This window comes from Pan paniscus, chromosome 2 (genome assembly GCF_029289425.2).
Source record: "Pan paniscus chromosome 2, NHGRI_mPanPan1-v2.0_pri, whole genome shotgun sequence".
Taxonomy (NCBI): Eukaryota; Metazoa; Chordata; class Mammalia; order Primates; family Hominidae; genus Pan; species Pan paniscus.
Genome location: NC_085926.1, coordinates 98,082,145 through 98,097,786, shown reverse-complemented (window position 1 = coordinate 98,097,786; position 15,642 = coordinate 98,082,145). Strand labels below are relative to the sequence as shown.

Sequence of the window (15,642 nt, the reverse complement as noted above, 5' to 3'; positions counted from 1 at the left end):
GGGTGTGCTCACAGATTTTCTTAAACAAGATGCCTCTAGGAAGCTTAAGGAATATTGCCTCATATTCTCTCAGCAAGGGCCCAAGGTAGAGAAGAGATTAGGGGTGTGACTTCTGCCTAATGGAGTGAACCCCCAGAAGCATCACAGGTGACACCCACAGTTTTTAAAGGAGGTATATATGCAGAAATACCACTAGTTTGGGCTGAGAGAGTCAGAGAACAATGAGAACAGAGGCCTTTGGACACGGAGAATTCTGTCAAGAAGCAGGCTGCATTAGCTGCTCAGTTGCAAACCCATTCTGCTTTTAATAGAAAAAAAAAAAGAAGAAGGATAATTGGAGGACAAAACAAAGCCCCAAGGGCAGAGCCAGGAACCATGGAGAATTACTCTTAGGCCTCGAGACTTAATAAATAAACTCCTGATATTTGCTTGGATGGCCTTCAGAACGCTGTGTACCAATGACTCCATGTGCTCCCTATTTGCCTTCTTTTGAATAGAAATGTCAATAAAGGTTATACTACACTTGTCCCACCACTGTGTGTTGAGCATGTGGGAGAGGTAACTTGTCTCTTTAGTTTCATAGGTTAAGAAGAAGAAATGTACTCAAAGAGCTGTACTTAAGGAATTAAAACTGAGGAGCCCCAACTGCACCTGGACCTGATTTAGATGACAAGATTTTGGATATTCAGCTCACACTTCAATGGGATGAGACTTTGCAGTCCTTGGTGGGGTGAGTATATTCTGCACATTGAAGGGATATAAGTCATTGGGGGGCCAGAGGAAGAGTGTAGTAGCCAGACTCCAGGATAGCTCCTCATGATCTCGATCTCCCGGTACTCATATTCCTTTGTAATCTCTTCCCCATGAATGTGGACTGGATTTACTAACTTGCTTAATATGGCAGAAGTGACGAGGTGTCAACTCTGAGAATAAACTATAAAAAGATTGTGGTTTCTGTCTTGGGTGCTTTTGCTGGTTCCCTCTTGGATCACTCGGCCTGGGGAAAGGCAACTGCAACGCTGTGAGGCAACCCTGTGGAGAGGCTCAAATAGTGAGAGATTGAGACGTGCCAGCATCCACACAAGTGAGCTGCAAGGTAAACTCTCCCCAGCTGAGCCTCCAACCCCAGCCCACAACTTGGCTGGTACCTGACAAGAGAAGCAGAGCCAGAGGCACTGAGTTAAGCCATGTCTGTGAGATAACAGAAACTGAGATAATAAATGTTTTTGTTTTATTTTAAGCTGCTAACTTTTGGGTAATTTGTCAATGAAACAATAGATTAATACAAAGAACAGAACTGAGAAACCATAATAAAAAGGAAAAAGGTGAATCAGAGAATGAATAGGACACAGTCCTGTTTTCTTTCAACAATAGATAAGCATAATCTTGGAGATGAAGAGTGGAAGAAATATGAAATGACCAATGCTCAAATAAAGCAGTAGCAAGAAAATACAATAGTAGAGAAAGGAGAGTAAGAAGGGAAAGGGAGAAACACTCCTGCTGAAGATTCCTTTATGATTAAAGGAGATAAACAAAGGCCAGCAGAAGAAAAAAGAAGTCCACTGTGGTCTCTGAGCAGGAGAAGATGGGTCATGGAACCACTGAAATGTTACTGACATCATGGAAGCATCAAGGAAAAGTCAAAAAATCCTTCGTAAGGGTTTATATTCTGGGAACCATAATTACAAAGTCACTAGGGCTGGCTCTGAAATGACTGATGCTGAAGAGGGAAGAGGGTGATGCAATCTCTAGGAGTAGGGAATTCATCATTTATTTTGGAAGTGATTACTGGGGGAAAAAGAACTGTTGGCAAATCTTTATACTCACATTATTAAGCAGGCCAAGGATGATTATTTAGATGTGAAATGGTTGCTAGAGATGAGGTAGTTGCATGGATTTAAAAACTTTAAAGTTATAAATCTGCTGCTTAAAATACTGAACAAACTAGAGGCATGTATTCAGTGACACAAATGTGAGGCCCAGCTATGGCAAAGGAGGGAACATCATCTATCTTGACAGATGCTCTTGCCTGGCGATATTAAAGCCTAAATGTATATTACAGCTGACAGCATCATGCCAAGTAGTTCCTGTACAAGCATAAAGAAAAACTGAAGGAATAGTACAGTCTTAAGCAAGGTTGACACAAATCTAAAATTTCAATATAGCATAACATTTTTTAAAAATTGATCCAGAAAAAATGCAGTTATATTTAGAAAACATACATCTGGTCATATCTGCCAAATAAGAGCCCCAAACTGTGTTAGGTACTATAGTGGACACAAAAGAAACCCTGGCCCCAAGGGACTTACAAACCAGCTGGAGACTCAAGTTCTATGCATGTAAACAATTAGAGAAGGACTCCTGAAAGGACAGACAGTATGCCTGACAAGTAAGTCATCCTTGGGGTGGTGGGATGAGTTCCAGAGGGAGAAGAGCAGTGGGAGAGAGGACGAAGGAGGCCACAGGGGAGCTGGAGGGACTGTGTGGGCAGGCAGGGATGGAGAGGACAGACCCCAGCCCTGAATGTCAAGGTGGAGGAGCCTTTCAAGGAGGGAATTGTGTTGGGAAATCAGGGATGTGGTTGGAGGAGGGATAGGGCATCACAAGGCCCCAAGAGACCTCTGCAGGCAGCTGTGTCAGGGAGGGGACAGCTCACAAGCTGGGACAAAGGGCTGAGATGGGAAGAGTCATGAGAAAACTGGGATACCGGTATGGTCATTCATTCCTTCATTTCACAAATAATGAGTGCCAATTAAGGGCAAGGTTCCATGTCAGGCGCTGTGGAGACGCACAGATAAAATCTGTCCTTGAGGTGAGTCTCCTGGGGATAAGCAGGGACCAAGATGGGCAACATTCATATGAGGCAGAGGAGCACATGCAGATTCTCATGTCAATTCAGAGAAAAATGATATTTCTCTGGCCAGGGAAATTAGGATAGGGTTGGAGAAAGGGGTTAGGACTTGGACTCTTCAAAGCAATTTGGTGGTGAAAGAAATTAAAGCAAGAGAAAAGTGATTAAAAGGGGGCAGTAACAGCTTAAGGTTTTGTAATTATTTTTTTGCTTGGCAGAAAATAGCAATGGCATGTGACCAACACAACACATGAGAACACGGTTAATCCAATTTTCCTGAGCTGAAAGAGAGAGGACAGGTAAAAAGGAAAGTGAAAGCAACAGTATCTTTGGAGTCTGGCTCACAGCCAAGCAGATGGGCCATGACCCCCAGAACCCGTCACTCTGAGCCTCTGGTTCTTTGTAAAGTGGGTACCACCTACCTCCTAGGGACGCCGTGAGGATTAGGTTACAGTGTGCCTTATACAGTAACAGTATTAACTGCTCAATAAAAGGTCTTTATTGTTTTACCAATGAGTCCAGAAAGAGCAAGGAACAAACAAGAAGAAAATCAAGGGGAAAGCAAGAAAAAAACGAAAGCCAATGGAGTATGAAGAAGACTACGTGCAGGTAAGTCCTGTAGGTAGACATTGATTAGAGGCAAAAGTCAGAGAGGGCATGACTATGGTATGATTAGTGGGATAAGCTAGGGAAAAATTAAACCCCACCTTGAGGAAATAAATTGAAGCACTATGGATGTGTTACCCTGTAGGTTTCCAGAAGAATGATTGAAACTAAAACTAGTATAGGGCCTTTGAGCAAAATATTTAATGGTTGGAGAAAAAAAACCAAGATGATTATATATTAAACATGTATACCTTTCTGCATGTCCCTTCCCAGGAAGAAAAAATAATGGACAAAATAAAAAAGATTATAATATAATTATTAACTATATAATAATTAACACTTCAGTGATTACTCTCTGATAACCACTGTTTGAAGTGCTTATCAAGTACAGTCTGATTTAATCATCATTACAACTCTGTGAGGAAGAAATAATTGTTATCATTTACCAAGAAGGTGACTGAGTCACAGGGAAATTTAACTTGTCCACTTGGGTGGGCAAGTTAAGCAACACTACACTAAATTGCTTCTCACAGTTATCCTGAGCTGGGTCACAAACTTTGGGTAGAATAACACTCTGGTGTAATGAGTTTAAAGCACCTACAATAAGAATAAGACCCCAAATTGTTGCAATGAAAAATATAGTAACTTTGGATTGGTAATAGACAGTCCTTTAAAAAATCACACATAAGCCAGGCACTGTGGCTCATGCCTGTAATCCCAGCACTTTGGGAGGCCAAGGGAAAGAGGATCACTTGAGCCCAGAAGTTCGAGACCAGCCTGGGTAACACAGTGAGACCTCATCTCTACAAAAAGATAAAGAAATTAGCCGGTGTGGTGGTGCACATCGATAGTCCCAGCTGCTCAGGAGACTGAGGTGGGAGGATCACTTGAGTTTGGGAGGTTGAGCCTGCAGTAAGCCATGATTGTGCCACTGTCCTCTAGCCTGGGCAACAGAGCAAGACCCTGTCTCAAAAACAAACAAACAAAACCCCAAATCACATAGATTTATTAGGTTGGTGCAAAAGTAATTTTTTAAAATTAAAAGTAATGGCAAAAACCACAATTACTTTTGCATCAAACTAAATACCAATCAGGTTTGATGGAAACCCAATGAGAAAAAGCTATAAATGGATGTGAGTGGCATTTCTAAAGTCAGTAGGAAGATTAAAAAGACAATAAAAGGTCACAAGTTTAGGAAAAAAGATTATCCAAATGGCCAATTCTGGTAATGCAAAGACCACAAATCACCTGTTAAGAATGCATATGACAGACCATAATTCTGGGCAGAAATAAGGTCCCAGGAGCCTGCTGGCAGCATGGCCTGGTGCTGTAATCATGCACTCGAGTGTGTGATAACCTTCTCTATCTTTATACTATTTATCTCCTTTTAGGAGTTGTACCCAAAAGCATAAGGCTGGATTTTTGGCAAAAATGTGATGTAAGAATCTAAGATATTATTGTGAAATGCATTTATATAGTTAAAAAACATTAGGAACCAGGAGTAGCGGCTCACACCTGTAATCCCAGCACTTTGGGAGGCCGAGGTGGGTAGATTGCTTGAGCTCAGGAGTTTGAGACCAGCCTGGGCAACACAGAGAAACCTCATCTCTACAAAACATAAAAAAATTGGCTGGGTGTGGTGGTGCATGCCTGTGGTATCCCACCTACTTGGGAGGCTGAGGTAAGAGGATTGCTTGAGCCCAGAAGGTCAAGGTTGCAGTGAGCCATGATTGTGCCACTGTACTACAGCCTGTGTGATAAAGCAAGATCCTGTCTCAAAAAAAAAAAAAAAAAGAAAAAAAAAAGAAAAAGAATTAGGGCAAAAAACAGAACTTGCTGGTTTACAATGAAGGAAGCATGGCCCATGGCCTTTTCAAAGGGAAAGAAAGTAAAAGGCTCTCTTAAATCCCACCAACAACCGATATTAGGACATGGGGAGTTCAATAGAGAGGAGGAAAAGGCTGATTTCAGAATTTAACAGTGGTGGCTCTCCCACAGTGACCCCTCACCTGTTTGGTTTTCTCTGAAGGTACAGGAACTGGAACTGTCTCCTGCTGCATCACTTCTGTGTCTCCTTCTCCTTCACCATCTGATGCTTCTAGAAAATATAAAGTTTAAAAATCAGAAAAGTCTCTCTCTCTCATTGCTAGTGCAAGCTTGGTACCATCTTTCTAGAAGGTTCTATCTCTTCACTTTTTAATTCTACCTCAAAGAAGCTGCATTTAAGGAAATGGTCCAAAGTAAAACAGATATTTAAGCACTAAGATGGCAATCTCATTTATAGAACTGAAAAACTAGATAACTTAGATGTGTCACCTTAGGAGGGAATGTTTTGTCATAGAACACTCATACAAGAGGACGTTTTACAGCCTTTAAAAAATGGTATTTATTAAGAGTTTACAATGACAAAAGGCTGTCTTATGATGATAATAATAAGTGGTCAGGGCTAGAATTATTGAGTCGTTACTACATGTTTAACACTATGCTTCACAGCATTATTTAATTTAATTCTTACAATATAACTACTGATTTTACAGATATGAAATCCCTCTATTCTTAGATAAAAAGACTGCTGTTTAGAGAGGTAAAGCCATTTGCCCAAGGTCATACACCTGGGAACTAAAGTCTATTTGAGTCTGAAGTTATCCCCAGCAAGTGATGCCTGCACCCAGAACCAGCCAGGCCTTGACATTAGATGCTGGCCCCAGGGGGAAATGTTAAGAGATTGTGACAAAGGGATTACAGGTCATGAGAAATTCTTATTTTGAATTTTTTAACCTTTCCACAATTGAAAAAATAAATTCTTACCCTAAGAATCAGGAAAAATAAAAGTTTTAACAGTTTTCCTATTTATAAAGCTCTTCTGAAGAAACACGGTGACCAGAAGGTTCTTATTTCGCATAATATCGCACTGCCTTTCAGATTTTAGTGTTTGCTTCCTTTAAACAAATTTTTGATCTATGAAAGACTTTACTCATTCCCTTGAGTTTCTCTGTATATCTCAAAGTGAGCCTCAAATGTCAATATGTGAACATGTTCTGTCAGAGTTCATATTTAGGTCCAACTTAACCATTTTGTTAGGCTCATGCTTTTAAATGTTTGCATACTGTGACGGTCAATCTTATGTGTCAACTTGACTGGGCCATGGGGTGCCCCGATATTTGGTCATACATTCTGGGTGTTGCTGTGAGGGTATTTTTAGAGAGATTAACATTTAAATGGATAGACTGAATAGAACAGATTAATTTCCATAATGTGAGTGGGCCTCATCCAATTGGATGAAATAAAAGCACTGACCTATCCTTGAGTAAGGGAGAATTATTCCTGCCTTTCAACTTGAACTGAAACACCAGCTCTTCCTGGGTCGCAAGCCTATCATGTTTAGAGTAAAACTGCATCATCTTCTCTAGTTCTAAGGCCTTTGGACTAGGACTAGAACTAAACTATCAGCTCTCCTGGATCTCCAGTTTGTCCACTTGCCATGAAGCTCTTAGGGCTGGGCTGGCTAGCCTCCATAATCATGTGAGCCAATTCCTTAGAATAAATCTCGTTCCTTATATAATCCTGTTGGTTCTGTTTCTCTGGAGAACCCTGACTAATATGTATACTTTTTTTTTTTTTGAGACGGAATCTCTCTCTGTCGCCCAGGCTGGAGTGCAATGGTGTGATCTCAGCTCACTGCAACCTCCGCCTCCCGGATTCAAGCGATTCTCCTGCCTCAGCCTCCCGAGTAGCTGGGATCACAGGCACCCACCACCATGCCCGGCGCCTGGCTAATTTTTGTATTTTTAATAGAGACAGGGATTTGCCATGTTAACCAGGCTGGTTTTGAACTCCTGACCTCAGGTGATCCGCCTGCCTCGGCCTCTCAAAGTGCTGGGATTACAGGCATGAGCCACCATACCCAGCCTAATATGTATACTTTTAAGTGTGTAGCATGAGAAAAAAAGCCTACCCAACAGGGTAGTGAAAAATAGCAGGCCAATTAACAGGGCCTTCAAAAATGAACAATTAAATTGTCATTAAAAGTATTTATAGGATCTCTGCTTCTAGGAAGATAGCTGTAGTAGTTACACTGTTCCCTACCCCTCTGGTGAAGTACAATGAAAAATCCTAGACATTACATATTTAAAAAAATAGAAAGACTCTGAAAGGTGGAGAGAAGATAGCAGACCAGATAGAGATTTTAGGGACCAAGAATAATTCAATAGCAAACTCCCTGGGTTATCTTTTTGCCTCATTATCCCAGACTAGGAGCTGAAGAAGGCAGCTAGCTGGAAATGCCAATGGAAGCCAACCAAAAAAGCCCCAACAAAAGTCTGCTCTCTTTACCAAAATGACCATGAAAGAGGAAGCCTAGCAAGACTAAAACCTTTCAGACAATAACCACTTGACTGTAGCCAAACACCACAGAAAAAACTATGACCTCATCCTCACCACCAAAGACAGAATGGGGCGCCTAGACTTCCACCCTTGACAGGGTGTAATGAGGCACCCCATGATGGACCCCTCAAGGCTCCATCTCCTACCAGGGTGATGTTGGAGACAAACTGGGAGCTGGGATTTTTATCCCCAGAGGGTGGTAATGAGCCCTCATCCATCCCCCACTGCCACCACCACCACCACCACTGCAGTATCAATGGTGACCACATGAGGATCCTGGACTTCCATCCCCTCCTGGCTGTAATGAAGTATATCTTTCCTATCCCACTGGGATGGTGTCAGAGGAGGCCTAGTGGACAGTTAGGACTTTCTATATCACCCAGCAGTAATGAGGCCAAATCCACACTAATAGTTTCAGCAACCATTAAAAAGGCTACATAGAGAGATGTACTCAAAAACACTGAGATAAATCAAAGTGGGCTTCTACAATATGTTCAAGTAACCAACCCCTACTCCTCCCCTGCACAGAGATGGAAAAATTAGTGATCAAACAAAAGAAAAAAACGTATACACAGATTTAAACCCCCAACATATCAATGAATATATTAAATGTAAATAGCCCAAACATACCAATTTAAAGACAGAGATTGACAGAATGAATTTTAAAATATGACCGAACTATATGCTGTTATAAGAAACTTACTTCAAATATAATGATATAGGCAAACTGAAAGCAAAGGGATGAAAAAAGACATAATATGAAAATATTGGTCAGTGGAAAGTAAGAGTGGCAATATTAATTTCAGGGAAAGTGGACTTCAGAGCAAAGAAAATTACCAGAGAATGAGAGAGACATTATATAATGATAAAGGGTAATCTGTCAAGAAGGCATAGCAATCCTAAATGTGTATGCACCAAACAGCAGGCTCTCCATGCTTTGTAGAAGTACAAAGCATGTGAAGTAAAAACTAGTAGAAATAAAATGAGAAATAGATAAATCCATAATTGACTTGTAAACTTTAACAGTCCTCTCTTAAAAATTGAGAGAATGACTAGATAGAAAATCAGCAAAGATATAGAACTGAGTGGTACCATCAAGCAATAGGATATAATCAACATTTGTAGAAGAATCCAATCAACAACGGCAGAATACACACTCTTTCCAAGTGTCACAGAGGGTATACCAAGACAGACTATATTCTAGGCCATAAAACATTAACAAATTTAAAAAGAATTGAAATTGATAAACAGCATGTAAAAAAACTTTCAGCAACATTATGGCTAATAATGAAAGGCCAAAGCTTTGCTCCTGACTGGGAACAAGGCAAGGATGTCCGCTCTTACCAGTCTTATTTGACACAGTTGCTAGAACTTTTAACCAGTGCAATATGAAAAGAAAAGGAAATAAAAGGCATATACATTAGAAAGGAAGATAGCAAACTGCCTCCATTTGCACATAACATGATTGTGTACATAAAAAATCCCAAGAAATCTAAAGGCTACCCCAAGTTCTGTGAAAATTCTTATATTGGCTTCTATCAATGGGGGCTCCTTTCTCTTAATATTCTCCAACCCATCTTCATCTGGGATCCTTAAGGGAAACTATGTTTCTCCTTCTTCCTCTTGCCTCTGTACTTCCTTCTACACTGTTGGTAGCCTGTACCTTGTAAATTGGCACATAATTTTACCTTGTCTTACAATGTGTACTGGTGTTGCATAAATGTTAGGTTTTCTCTCCATCTGAACTGTAAACTCTCTGAGGGTACATATGAGTGCCCAAAGTACTTGACCCAGTGTTGACTAAAAGTAAAAAGGACTCCCCATACCTATTGCTTTATTTACATTTTTATTATAAAGTAACATATATTCTCTATGTAAAGCATTTAATCCCTTATACAAATTTCCTCATATCTTCATATCATAAAAATCCTTTGAGGTAAAAAGAATGACCTACAAATAAATGTCAGGATCACCCCCACAAATGTTTAAAAATCAATGAATGATCTTAAAAAATAGAAACTCTGTATTCCTCCATTCTTCAGAATCTGCTAGCTGAAGAACACAGTCTATATTTAAGCAATCTAGTTGAAAATAAATACAGTAGTCCCTTGGTATCTGTGGGGGATTGGTTCCAGGACCTGTTTCACCTACCAAAATCCACAGATGCTCAAGTTCCTGATATAAAATGATGTAATATTTGCATACAACCTATGTACATTCTCCTGTATACTTTAAATTATCTCTAGATTACTTATAATACCTGATACAATATAAATACTATGTATAGAGTTGTTACACTGTATTGTTTATGGAATAATGACAAGAGAAAAAGGTCTGTACATAGTAAAGACACATTTTTTTTTCAAATATTTTTGATCTGTGGTTGGTGAAATCTACATATGTGGAGCCCATGGATATGGAGGGCTGACTGTAACATATTTTTTAAGATGTGTGGCACTTATGCAACAAAAACTATGAGGAAGATTTAAAATACCTTGCTTATAAAATGCTCTAAATCTGTTACTTCTTGTTCCAAAAAGTTATTTTATCTGACACCTTTTAACATATAAAATGAGATCATCTTATATCACTGTAAATTGGATAATTTAGTTGTTTCCTTAGCCTGTGATGTTTTTTGATTCCAAAAGAAGAAACTGCTTTTCTGAAGTAAGGATGCTAGTTCTGTGATTTCCATTAAGAGAATATTGAAAGAAAAGTATGGGGACCCAATCTAGCCAGGTTGGCTCCAGTACTCAGGTTCCTCCAGGACTGCTGGGATTTGAGGAGGCTAAGCTGGGCCTGTGCCACTCAGTCCCAGTGGTTGATTCAGCCAGTTAAGTGGAGTCACTAAGACTGCACTGCCTCTTCCCCAACTCCTTGAAGAGTCTACTTAAAAAAAAAGACACTGCCAGGTGGGATTGGTTAAGTTATTCCAAAAGAGGAGTCATCAAGTACACTGTCCTTTTTCAACCCCTGGCAACAACAGCAAATGAAAATATAAGGCTGCACATCTTCTCTTTACCTCAATCCCTACCTTCATCTTCTTTTTGATAAGTATCTGAAGTCCAGTTTCCCATCATTTTCCTTAGGTTTTCAGGTATTAGCTTGCATAAACTCTTGAAGACACTGGGAGGGGCCCTGGCAATGGGATCATACAGTCAATTGTTCTTTAAAATGTGCAAAAGAGTACGTTAAGACCGCCGTCTTCACCACAATATGTTAAGACCATTGTCTGTTTCCACTCAGAATTCTCCTGCCACGTATCTCCCAGGGAGTAGTGCTGGATGGCTGGGAGCATTTTTAAGGATCCATTTAGAGGAAGCTAGTTGCACATACATTTAGTTTGAATTTAATGGGATTTTTATGTGGTTTGCAATCACTTTTGTCTATGATCAAATGATTGCTAGCTGTTCTAGTGCTGGCATCCTGCACTAGACACCCTGTGCTAACTCACCAGACATTCTGACACAAAGTGCGCAAGGCTAGAGGGTGTAGATCACGACACAGATGTGCCTAGAGCATCAGTCCCTAGAACCATGTGGGAAGTGGAGGAGGAACCAGGTTTGGAATGTAGGAAACCTCAAACTAGTCAGTGGAAGATTCTTCCAATCATAAAAAATATAAAACTGTAAGTAGAGAATTAGGTTCTCATCTTTGCCTATTTGAAATGGAACGTCTCTCCTGTAGGATACATATAGTAGATGGTGCACTGTATATGACTGAAAAGAAACTATGTTTTTTCTTTATTTGATGAGGATGAGTAAAATACCAATTTTCAGAATTGCTGTGGTTGGGGCAGTACTGTTATTTTTTTCTTATTTAAAATAACTTCTTTCACATCCAATTAAAAAATTTTTTTTTCTTTTATACTTAATTTTATATTAGGAATTTTGCATTCTTTTTCTAAGAGAGGGCCCATGAAATTGCATAAGCTCAGGCCTCAGAAAAACCTACATCTGCGCTAGCGAACAACCTTGCTCCTCTGTCTTTATTAGTTCTCACAGTTAAGAACAACAGGCTAGGGGTTGTAGCTCACGCCTATAATCCCAGTGCTTAGGGAGGCTGAGGCAGGAGAATCCCTTGAAGCCACAAGTTCAAGACCAGCTTGGGCAACAAAGTGAGACCCCATTTCTAAAAAAGAAAGAAAAAGAACAGAAAACATAACGTGGATGAATTTCAACAGCATGATGCCAGGCCCAAGAAGCTATATAATGCATGATTTTATTTATTTTAACATTCTAGAAAGGGCAAAACTATAGAGGCAGAAAAAGGATCAGTAGTGACCAGAGACTGGAAGTGGGGGACTTCTGGGGGGTGATTTAAAAATAAAAGCATCAAAGAGACCTCTTACCAAAAAAATAGAGGAATAGAAGGAAATTTCATTAAGCTGTAAGCAGCTTCTTTTGAAGCAAGGATAGTGAGGAAGATTATGGATTGTGGGATTAAAATAATCTGGGGTTCAAATCTCTGCTTCAGCAATTATTAATTGTGTGATATTGGGCAAGTGTTACAAATTAATGGAAGTTAGCTTCAATCATTATTTTTTAAAGTGAGGTTTATTGAGGAATAATTTACATATACTAAAAATAACTTTTACTGAAGAGTTCTATGGATTTTGATTAATGCATACAGTTGTGTAACTGCACCCAGTGGGATCAGCATACTTTTAAGGTAAAGGACATAGGGTAAGTAGGTGTTGGGTTTGCAGAGTAATATGAACATTATTGATAACTACTCAACTCTGCTGTTCTAATTTATACACTGCCCTAGGCAGTGTATAAACAAATGGAAATGGCAGTGTTCTGATGAACTTTATTTATAGAAACTTGTTCTGGCTGGATTTTTTTTTTTTTGAGATGGAGTTTTTCTCTCGTCGCCCAGGCTGGAGTGCAATGGCGCGATCTCAGCTAACTGCAACCTCCGCCTCCTGGGTTCAAGTGATTCTCCTGCCTCAGCCTCCTGAGTAGCTGGGATTACATGTGCCTACCACCATGCCCAGCTAATTTTTGTGTGTGTGTGTATATATATTTACACACACATATATATACACATATATACACACACATATATATACACATATATATATACATATATATACATACACACACACACATATTTTTTTTTTAGTAGAGACAGGGTTTCACCATGTTGACCAGGCTGGTCTCAAACTCCTGACCTCAGGTTATCCACTCATCTCAGCCTCCCAAGGTGCTGGGATTATAGGTGTGAGCCACCATGCCTGGCCTCCTGGCTGGATTTTTAATCAATTAAAAAAATGTTTCAAGGGTTTTTTTTTTAAGAGTTTAAACTTTTCATTTTATTTTGTTTTACTTTACGTGCCAGGATCCATGTGCAGAACGTGCAGGTTTGTTACGTAGGTATACATGTGCCATGGTGGTTTGCTGCACCTATTGACCCATCCTCTAAGTTCCCTCCCTTCACCCCTCACCCAACAACAGGCCCTGGTGTGTGAGGGTCCCCTCCCTGTGTCCATGTGTTCTCATTGTTCAACTCCCACTTATGAGTGAGAACATGTGATGTTTGGTTTTCTGTTCCTGGGTTAGTTTGCTGAGGATGATGGCTTCCAGCTTCATCCATGTCCCTGCAATGGACATGATCTCATTCATTTTGTGGTTGCGTAGTATTCCATGGTATATATGTACCACATTTTCTTCATCCAGTCTATCATCAATGGGCATTTGGGTTGGATCCATGACTTTGCTATTGTAAATAGTGCTGCAATAAACATACGCGTGCATGTGTCTTCAGAGTAGAATGATTTATATTCCTTTGGGTAGATATCCAGTGATGGGATTGCTGGGTCAAATGGTATTTCTGGTTCTAGATCCTTGAGGAATTGCCATACTGTCTCCAAGAATGGCTGAACTACCAATTTACACTCCCACCAACAGTGTAAAAGTGTTTTTATTTCTCCACAGCCTTGCCAGCATCTATTGTTTCTTGACTTTTTAATAATTGCCATTCTGACTCGCATGAGATGGTATCTCATTGTGGTTTTGATGTGCATTTCTCTAATGATCAGTGATGTTGAGCTTTTTTTCATATGTCTGTTGGTCACATAAATGTCTTCTTTTGAGAAGGGTCTGTTCATATCCTTTGCCTACTTTTTGATGGGGTTGTTTTTTTCTTGTAAATTTGTTTAAGTTCCTCGTAAATTCTGGATATTAGACCTTTGTCAGATAGGTAGATTGCAAAATTTTTCTCCCAATCTATAGGTTGCCTGTTTACTCTGATGATAGTTTCTTTTGCTGTGCAGAAGCTCTTTAGTTTAATTAGATCTAATTTGTCAATTTTGGCTTTTGTTGCAGTTGCTTTTGGTGATTTAGTCATGAAGTCTTTGCCCATGCCTATGTCCTGAATGGTACTGCCTAAGTTTTCTTCTAGGGTGTTTATGGTTTTGGGTTTTACTTTTAAGACATTAATCTATCTTGAGTTAATTTTTGTATAAGTTGTAAGGAAGGGGTCCAGTTTCAGTTTGCTGCCTATGGCTAGCCAGTTTTCCCAGCACCATTTACTGAATAGGAGATCATTTCCCCATTGCTTGTTTTTGTCAGGTTTGTCGAAGATCAGATGGTTGTAGATGTGTGGTGTTGTTTCTGAGGTCACTGTTCTGTTCCATTGGACTATATGTCTGTTTTTGTACCAGTACCATGCTGTTTTGGTTACTGTAGCCTGTTTCTGAGTATATAGTTTCTAATTGTTAGGTACAGATGTCTACGTATGATCATAAACTTGTGTTTTAAAAAATGTTACATGCTGGCTGGGCGTGGTGGCTCAGCCTGTGATCCCAGCACTTTGGAAGGCCGAGACAGGCAGACCACGAGGTCAGGAGATCGAGACCATCCTGGCTAACATGGTGAAACCCCGTCTCTACTAAAAATACAAAAACAAAATTAGCCGGGCATGGTGGCGGGCGCCTATAGTCCCAGCTACTTGGGAGACTGAGGCAGGAGAATGGCGTGAACCCAGGAGGCAGAGCTTGCAGTGAGGTGAGATCACGCCACTGCACTCCAGCCTGGGCGACAAAGCGAGACTCTGTCTCAAAAAAAAAAAAAAAAAAAGTTACATGCTTATGAATTTTAATCTCTTTTATCTATCAATTATTGGGGTGTATGTATATTAACATCTTCCCCTCTCATTTTGAGCTTGTCAATGTTTTACAGTAATTCTACCAATTTTTATTTACATATTTCATAGCTGTCTTAGGTGCATGCAAGTTTAGAATTGTTATGACTTCCTGTAGAATTGTTCCTTTTATCATTATGTTGTGGCTCTATTTTTAAAAATCCATTTTATTTAGTTCAGTATCATTTTGTGGGGGAAGTTCTATATTTCTAGAGGTCATCAGCTGTTCTCTGGGAAGGCTACATTATACACACTGAAAAGTAATGCTGGATACACAGCTGTACTTCAACAGTCTACAGTGTTTTGCTAAAATTACTCAATCCCTAGGAGCCAGAATGTTTTATTTGGCCAGGGCTGGGAACTACTCTTCAAGAACCATGTTCCCAGCTCATTAAGAGACTCCCACCAGCATCACTGAGAAAGAACACAATTCCCATATCCAAAGAACAGGACCCTGAGACTGAACTCTGTGAAGGCCGTAAGGCCATGCTAGCAACACAGATCACAGGGAAGGGAAGGGGAGGAAAAGGCAGTGAGCAGCCTAGCCAAGGAGGAAGAGGCTCTCAATTCTGAATCCACCTATACTCACAGAGGTTGTGTAGTGAAGGAAGGTCAATCTTTTATTGCTTCTGCACATTTTTCAAAATAATTACTAC

The 15,642-nt window shown here is 40.0% G+C and overlaps 1 protein-coding gene and 1 long non-coding RNA gene across 4 annotated transcripts in view; one reads left to right on the top strand and one right to left on the bottom strand.

Moving 5' to 3' along the window:
* CMSS1 (cms1 ribosomal small subunit homolog) overlaps nt 1-15,642 on the bottom strand; it is a 360,423-nt gene that overhangs the window by 26,070 nt on the left and 318,711 nt on the right. For 2 of the 3 annotated variants that reach the window (XM_008975390.4, XM_008975393.6), the window contains one exon: nt 5,467-5,555. In XM_008975390.4, coding sequence (XP_008973638.1) covers nt 5,467-5,555 — 89 coding nt within the window. Of the gene's footprint in view, nt 1-5,466; nt 5,556-10,874; nt 10,979-15,642 lie in introns of those variants that run through there. The other variant, XM_034957014.2, reaches the window with a different exon arrangement.
* Nucleotides 1-15,642, top strand: part of LOC117979719 (uncharacterized) — a 124,791-nt gene that overhangs the window by 105,376 nt on the left and 3,773 nt on the right. The window contains exons 2-3 of the long non-coding RNA XR_004670642.2: nt 576-730; nt 3,374-3,460. This is a non-coding gene — a long non-coding RNA (uncharacterized LOC117979719). The remainder of the gene's footprint in view (nt 1-575; nt 731-3,373; nt 3,461-15,642) is intronic.